The 8,181-nt window shown below is 56.9% G+C and overlaps 1 protein-coding gene across 3 annotated transcripts in view; it reads right to left on the reverse strand.

Annotated features, from left to right (window-relative positions):
* Window positions 1-1,620, reverse strand: part of RNF213 (ring finger protein 213) — a 117,441-nt gene extending 115,821 nt beyond the window's left edge. For 2 of the 3 annotated variants that reach the window (XM_032241418.1, XM_032241417.1), the window contains exon 1: window positions 1,121-1,620. In XM_032241418.1, coding sequence (XP_032097309.1) covers window positions 1,121-1,217 — 97 coding nt within the window. In that variant the 5' untranslated portion in view covers window positions 1,218-1,620. The remainder of the gene's footprint in view (window positions 1-1,120) is intronic. The other variant, XM_032241419.1, reaches the window with a different exon arrangement.
* Between the last annotated feature and the right edge of the window lie 6,561 nt (window positions 1,621-8,181).

Below are 8,181 nucleotides of genomic sequence, written 5' to 3' on the forward strand. Positions count from 1 at the left end.
AAAAAAAAAAAAAAAAAAAAAAAAAAAAAAAAAAAGAGCAAAAATACCCCCTCAAAAAAAAAAAAAAAAACAAAAAAAAACATGGAAGGACTGGGGCTCACATCCCGACCCCTAAGCTTGAAAGGCAACATTGGAGAGGCCCCACAGCAAGCAGCTGGGCAAAGACTGAAAGAGGGGAGGGAGGGAGCCGGGCCACCCTCTGGGGAAGGGTGGTGCAAAGGCCCTGTGGTGGAAGTACACCTAATGTGATCAGGAAGAGCCAGGAGGCAGTGGGCTCTGGGACAGGAGAGGGAGCAGGAGGAATGGGGTGGGCCACTGTAACGGCTCCTGCTTGTCCTGAGCTACAGCATGGCGGGTGCCTGGGAAGGGGGTCTGTGGTTTGATCGTCTGCTGTGCTGAGCATAAGCGGGAGAACTGTGTGGGGGTGGGGAGACCAGCAGGGGCGTCTGCATCGCATGGAGGAAGGAGAGTGCCCAAGTGTGGTGGGTCGGGCAAAGCAGCTGGAAGAACAGGTGCCCTCGTCAGTGGAGGTGGGGCTGGGCTTTGGACACAGAAAGGCTGAAGGTCTTGGGGGCTGCTAGTTATAGGGTTGGTGTTTAAAACCCCTGAGGAGGGGAACCAGTCTGAGGCCCCAGAAGCCAACAAAATTGAGGATGGGCCCAAGACGGGCCCGCCTGACACTGCCCCACTCCTGTCTCTCCACCAGCCTCCGGAGCCAGGAAGATGCCCGGGCAGGTCCCGGGGCCCCCTCATGGCCCCCACGGTCCCTCACAAACTAACCCCTGGCAGAGCTCTCATCCCTGCAAAGCCTCGAACTCTGCTCCTCTGCAGCAGCCTCTGAAGCCCGCCACGAAGCCCTCAGCTCAGCCCAAAACACTTATTGTTCCCAAGGGGAGGAAGAACCCTTGAGTTCTCTCTAGGAAATGAAACCGAAATTTTACAAAAGCGGAGGAAACCTCTAGTAGAAGCCCAGACAAAACTTGTTGAGCGCTCAGTTGCCACAGAGGACCTCGGCCCCACCTGGGCTGCCTGCTGGCCAGGATTTCCATTTCCTAGAAGGGAGGTGAGATGCCTCTGGGGGTCCCCACCGGCCCAGCCCCCACCAGCACCCAGGCCTCACCTGCTACAGGGGCTGCAGAAGGCAGCCTCTCTCCGCACTGGCTGCAGAACCTGGGGGACTTCTCCGAGGAGACATGCTGGCAGGAAGGACACTCCATGTGTCCTGCTAGGACTCTCAAGACCAGCGCCCGTGCCCTGCAAATCCAGAAGGAACAGCGGGAGCTGCCGGCAGCCCGCTATATACCACACCTCCTGTCACATGACCACGGCTTCGGTTTCATTTTCTGGGAAAGTGAAATCGCAGCAGCCCAGCGGGTCCCCTGGTTAATCGAAACCCAACAGGAGCACATCCCAAGCCCGGCTCTTCCCCCCTCTCTGCTGCCCCGTAGTGGCTTCCAAGCTTTTGCAGTCTCTGCCCTGGTCCCTCACTGAGTCAGCCTAGAACCGTCTCTGCTGCTGACAACGTGGTTTGGGCCGGGTGGGGATAGGGGATGCTCCAGGCAGGCATGGGGCAGCCGCGTGCTGTCCAGCGGGGTCCCACAGCCTGCCCTGAGCAAGGCGCTCAGCCTCCTGGTGCCTCACCCTCCTCATCCTCTAAAGGAGACTAGAGCACCTGCCCCCCAGGTGACGTGGGGAGAGCAGGCGGCCAAAAGCTACCGGGCAGGCAGTCAGATTCCTAGTAATGGGGGGGGCCTGCTGTCCATGAAGCGCCCCACTCTGCACTGACCACGTGCCCTCAGAACAGCCTCTGTGGCGGTGGCATCAAACCAAGGTGATGGTCACAGCCAGTCCAGACCAAGGCCAAGACTTAGGCCAGCACCCCTGGCCTCCAGGGTGAGAGTGGAGATGGCATTTGGGCTCTTGGCCACCTAACAGTGGAGGAGCTGACTCTCTCCTTCCCCCGTAAGAAGCCACAGGCACACTGGCCCACCCACCACCTTCTTCTGGCTTCAAACCGAAAAACTCCACAGGGGCAGTGGCCGGAGTGGCAGCTGAGTGGTACCTTCAGCAGCCGGGAGGACACTCAGGCCCCTCCCTGCTCTGGCCCTGTCCTCTCCTCCCACTGCGTCTCCGTGTCACTGGGTAACCTCCTGCAGGCAGGGCCTGAACAAGGGATGGAGGTGCTGAGTGGTGGTTCCCTGGCGTCACCTGTGTGGGAGACTAATGTACGCCACTCCAAAACAGACTGTGTGGCAAATTTTGTGATGGCAATTTAGAGAAACCGCAGACTCAGGAGCAGTTCTGAGAAGCTGTCACCCAGGTTGTAGGGCAGTGGCAGGATCTCAGCTCACTGCAACCTCCACCTCCCGGGTTCCACTGATTCTCCAGCCTCAGTCTCTCAAGTAGGTGGAATTACCGGCATGCCCCACCACACCCGGCTAATTTTTTGCGTTTTCAGTAGAGACGGGGTTTCACCACATAGGCCAGGCTGGTCACGATCTCCAGACCTCAGGTGATCGCCGCCTAGGCCTCCCAAAGTGCTGGGATTACAGGCCTGAGCCACCGCTCCCGGCCCCCTAAAGCATTTTACGGTTCCATCCGCTGCCCTAGGCGTTGAAACACTCAAGAGGCACCCTCGGCACCCAACACTGATGCATTCAAATCACTTCCTGCCTTTTCTCTGCCATTTTTCCGCCACACGGACACTGCCGCTCAAATCAAAGCCCATCCCCCAACCATAACCGAAGTAAACAAGGTGGGGGGCAGGGAAGGGGCGCCAGCAGCTTCGCACAGCTCCTTCCCTGGCGGCCTCGGGCTGCCCCAGGGCCCCGCCCGCCGGCTTGCGGGCGGCATCCGGGAGGGGCGCCCACCCTGGCCTTGAGCCCCCGCACCCGCACTCGGGCGACTTTCGCGGAGTTGGGAGGAGGCTGCGCGGTGCGGTTTCGGGGTGGCGATGCCTCCCGCGTGAAAGTTAGGGGTCTCTTTTTGCGACTTCACTTTTCAGTTGTTGCCATTCGTGCAGGCCCCGGTCCGGCCGTCCCCGTCCGCTACCCGCCCACGCCCCGGCTACTTCCCGGGGACAGCACCACCGGGCGCAAAGGCTCCTCCGAGCCCGGGGCTGGGCGGGTCGGGGGCGTCCTGCGCTCCGGGGATGGCGCCGGGGTCCCAGGGATGCCCGCTGCCCCCGCTCCGTCCCCACCCCGGTCCCGCCTGCAGCCGGGGAACAGGGTCAGGGCGCGCCGCGGGGCTAGGCTGGACCCTGCGCCCAGGCGGCAAAACCGAAACTTGGAGCCGGCAGGAAGAGGCGGCCGGGGGGGGCATCCGGACGCAGGCGCCGCTCCCCGGGGACCCGGCCCGCCCGCCCACGGGCCCCCTGCTCCCCGCCCGCTCGCACCTGCCTCCCCCCGAGCTCGCCGCCGCCACCAGCCGCCGCGCGCAGTCACCCCTCGGGTCACCGGGCCTTGGGCCCACCCCCGCCGCCGCTGGGCCCGCGCAGGCGTGGCCGGAATTCCCCGGCAGCGGCGGCGCCTCCGAGAGACTCCGCGCCCCCAGCCCGGGGAGACGTCTCGGGCGCTGCGCGTGGGGTGCGGGCGCAGGAGGGGCCCCGGTTCCCGCCGGGCAGAGCGAGCAGCCGAGTCGGGCGGGACAGGTGCGCCCCCTCCCCCGGCGCCCAGCACCTGCGACAGCGTCCGGGAGCCACCCGGGGACACCGGGCGGGTGCCCTGGAGGTCGCCAGTGCGCCACGTGGGGCCTTTGCGGATTAAGGGACCAGCTCAGCCGATGGCGCCGGAGACCCCTCAGTCACTGATGATGGAGAGGCCACCCCGGCCCGCGCCATCCCCCATGCCTCAGTTTCCCCATCTGTGAGGCTCAAGGTGTAGCCAGGGACTTCCGTTTTAAGATCACCCACGTTCTTTTCCTTCCTTCCCCTCCCACCCCTCATCCCGTCCCTCTGCTCACTGCGCCCCTCAGCCCAACCCTTGCCCTATGGCAGACCAGAGGGGAGCCTCATCCTAAAACAATTTCCGGCGGGAGCCCCGGAGGAATCCTCCTGCTTAGGGGGAGGCGGTCGCCAACAATTAGTCCGACATCCTCGCCAGCCACCCCTCTTGAGGGACGGTGGGAACAAGACAAGGACCCCGCCCCTCCCCACTCCCTCTGGCTCTAAAACCTGATAGCAGCCTGAGCAACAGAGGGAGACCCCATCTTTACAAAAAATCATTTTGAAAAGTTACCTGGCAGCCCACCTGCAGAGGCTGAGGCAGAAGGATCGCTTGAGCCCAGGGAGCTCCAGACTGCAGTGAACCGTGATCGAACCACTGCACTCCAGCCTGGATGACAAAGCAAGATCTTATCTCAAAAATTTGCCTGATCTTATCAGACGAAAACCTGAGGGTAAATTTTTAATTTTAAGATGACGTTTTATATTTTTATTTCTATTTTGGAGACAGAGTCTCACTCTATAACCCAGGCTGGAGTGCAGTGGTGCGATCTTGGCTCACTGCAACCTCCACCTCCTGCTTCAAGAGATTCTCTTGCCTCAGACTCCCTAGTGGCTGAGATTACAGACGGCCGCCACCACACCGGGCTAATTTTTGTGTTTTTAGTAGAGACTGGGTTTCACCATGTTGCCCAGACTGGTCTCAAACTCTTGACCTCAGGTAATCCACCCCCCCCTCAGCCTCCCAAAGTGCTGGGATTACAGGTAGGCCACTGCATCCAGCCAAGGTGACAGTTTAGAATGCTGGTTGGTCACCCTCTCGCTTTGTTGGGTCTCCAATTAAAAGCTGCTTTTCCCTCCCACCAATCCTGACTGCACGACGGCACTCCGGCCTGGGCCACAGAGTGAGGCCTTGTCTCTAAACAGTGAATTTCAACTGTTTCTTTTGATGTTTTATATGACTAGTGGAAATGTTTAAATGACTTGCGTGGCTCATACTGGTGGCCTGCATGATTTTTCTGTGGGACAGTGCTGTCTCCGGGGTCAGTCTGCCCCTGGCACGGCCCTACCAGCTGCTGCAGCAGGTACACTAAGCCCTGGGAGCCTTGCCTCTTGTCCAAGTAAGGAACAGTGCTGGGCCCGCATGCTGCTCAGCAGGGTGCCCTCCTCCGCTCTGCCATTTTCACCCCATGGCTTTGGAGGGGGTTATGCGAGCTCTGAATGAAAAGACCCCCTAAACAGTCTTTGTAGGAGCACAAGGCTGTTTATTCACTGGGTGCGGGTGGGCTGAGTCTGAAAAGAGAGTCAGGGAGCGCAGTGGGGCAGGAGCTGGTTTTGTAGGTTTGTGGGGGCAGTGGAAAGTTACAGAAGTTACAGTTCAGGGCAGTTTTTGCAAGCTGGGTGGGGTGTTGCGGGGGTGGGGGGTGGTCACAAGGTCCAGAGTCACAGCGTTGGGTTATCAGTTAAGGCAGGAATGGCTGAGGCAGGCACAATGGTACAATGTCGCAAGGTGGGTTAATGGGGCTTTGCAGGAGCTAGCCATTCTTCTTACCTCAAACTTTCCCACACATACACGGGAGGCCATCCAGTGGTGTATGTGTGAGTCACTGGGTCACCATGGCTTGACTAGGGTATGGCCTGTAGTGCAGCCAGTTCAGAGAACCTTGCAGAGGGCACCCAAAGAATCATCTCCATCCCAAGCAGCAGAAAGGCGGAGGGAGCTTGCGGGGAGAGGTGGTTATTGGCACACAGCTTTCCATATATCAAATGCTATGTGTGTCTGCCAGGCTGCCTAGACATAGGACCCCAGACTGGAGGGGTTAAGCATGTTGATGAAATGAGTCAGACTCTAAAATATTTGAAGAGGTCTATTCTGAGACAAATATGAGTGGCCATGACTCTCAGGTCTCCATATGCAAGCCTGGACCTGAAAGTCTAAAGTCCTGCTTGCCTTGGTGACGTCCCCCCCCCCCCCCCGCCTGCACCCCCGTCCCCGGTCCCCCCGCCGACCTTCCCCAGACAAGCCCCTCACCCAACCCTGCCTGCCATCTTAACTGTTCTTATGAAAATGTAAATACCTCTCACCCAGCCCTGCCATTGTAACTTGAATTTGTGGTCATGTCTACTCCCTTGCCCCGACCCTCACCACTGTAACTGAACTTACTCTGCAACACCCCCAACCCCCAAAAAAACTACCCAAACCTATAAAACCAACTCCTATCCCACTGCCCTTTGCTAATGCCCTTTTCGGCCTTAGCCCACCTGCACCCAGGTGAATAAACCGCCATGTTGCTCACACAAAGCCTATTTGGAAGGTCTCTTCATTCAAAGCGCGCGTTTTTCAACAACGACCTGTAACACAGACCTCAGGAGGTCCTGAGAACAGGTGCCCAGGGTGGCTGGGGTGCAGCGCGGTTTATACATTAAAACGTATGAATGGAGAATCTCTTGAGCCCGGGACGCGGAGGTTGCAATGAGCCAAGGTCGAACCACTACACCCCAGCTTGGGCCACGGAGCGAGCCTCCATCTCAAAACAAAAAACAAAAAACAAACAAAACACATTAAAAACTTGCCCTGCATGGTGGCTCATGCCTGTGGTCCTAGCTGCTTGGGAGGCTGAGGCAGGAGGATCACTTGAGCCAAGGAGCCGACTGCAGTGGTCGGGCCACTGCAATCCAGCCTGGACAAGAGTGAGAACCTGTCTCTAAACAAAAAACAAGAAGTCACCATTTATACAGGTTTAGGCCCAGCCTGATCCTACATCAGGGCCCACCCAATCCAGTATGGCCTCATTTTAACTCAATTACGTCTGCAACAATTCTATTTTCTTTTCTTTTTCTTTTTTTCTTTTTTTTTTTTTGAGGTGGGGTCTCACTCTGTTGCCCAGGCTGGAGTGCAGTGACACAATCATGGCTTACTGCAGCCTCAACCCCCCAGGCTCAAGCAATCCTCCTGCCTCAGCCTCCAGAGTAGCTGGGACTACAAGCCTCCCAAAGTGCAGAACTCTTTCCTAAACTTGTACACATCATTGAATTGTTGAGTCTGTGTGTTCACTCAACTTGCTTTTTTCCACCCCAAAATGAGCGTTCCAAGTTAAAGCTTCATCCGGGCGTGGCGGCTCACGCCTGTCATCTCAGCACTTTGGGAGGCCGAGGCAGGCAGATCATGAGGTCAAGAGATCAAGAAACATCCTGGCCAACATGGTGAAACCCCATCTCTGCTAAAATACAAAAAATTAGCCGGCTGTGGTGGTGCACACCTGTAGTCCCAGCTACTCAGGAGGCTGAGGCAGAAGAAACACTTGAACCTGGGAGGCACAGGTTGCAATGAGCCGAGATCACACCACTGCACTCTAGCCTGGTAACAGTGAGACTCTGTCTCAAAAAAATAAATAAATTTTTTTTATTTATTTTTATTTTTATTTATTTATTTTTTTTTGAGACGGAGTTTCGCTCTTGTTACCCAGGCTGGAGTGCAATGGCACAATCTCGGCTCACCGCAACCTCCGCCTCCTGGGTTCAGGCAATTCTCCTGCCTCAGCCTCCTGAGTCGCTGGGATTACAAGCACGCGCCACCATGCCCAGCTGATTTTTTGTATTTTTAGTAGAGACGGGGTTTCACCATGTTGACCAGGATGGTCTCGATCTCTTGACCTCGTGATCCACCCGCCTCGGCCTCCCAAAGTGCTGGGATTACAGGCTTGAGCCACCGCGCCTGGCCTAATAAATAAAAATTTAAAAGCTTCACCTTTCTCTTTTTTTGAAACAGAGTCTTACTCCGTCACAGAGGCAAGCCAATTTTCGTATTTTTACTAGAGACAGGGTTTTGTCATGTTGGCCAGGCTGGTCTCAAACCCCTGACCTTAAGTGATCACCAGCCTCGGCCTCCCGAATTGCTGGGATTACAGGCGTGAGCTGCCGCACCCAGCTTTCATCTCGTTTCTTCTAACTGCTGCACAATATTCCACGGTATTATTCGAGTGCCCTGCAGTCAAGACATTATCAAATGGAGACACTCAGGTTTCTTCCCACTTCTTTTTTTTGAGACGGAGTTTCGCTCTTGTTACCCAGACTGGAGTGCAATGGTGCGATCTCGGCTCACTGCAACCTCCGCCTCCTGGGTTCAGGCAATTCTCCTGCCTCAGCCTCCTGAGTAGCTGGAATTACAGGCACGCGCCACCATGCCCAGCTAATTTTTTGTATTTTTAGTAGAGACGGGGTTTCACCATGTTGACCAGGAT

Source organism: Sapajus apella, unplaced genomic scaffold (genome assembly GCF_009761245.1).
Source record: "Sapajus apella isolate SASKATOON/1434 unplaced genomic scaffold, GSC_monkey_1.0 scaffold48, whole genome shotgun sequence".
NCBI classification, from domain to species: domain Eukaryota; kingdom Metazoa; phylum Chordata; class Mammalia; order Primates; family Cebidae; genus Sapajus; species Sapajus apella.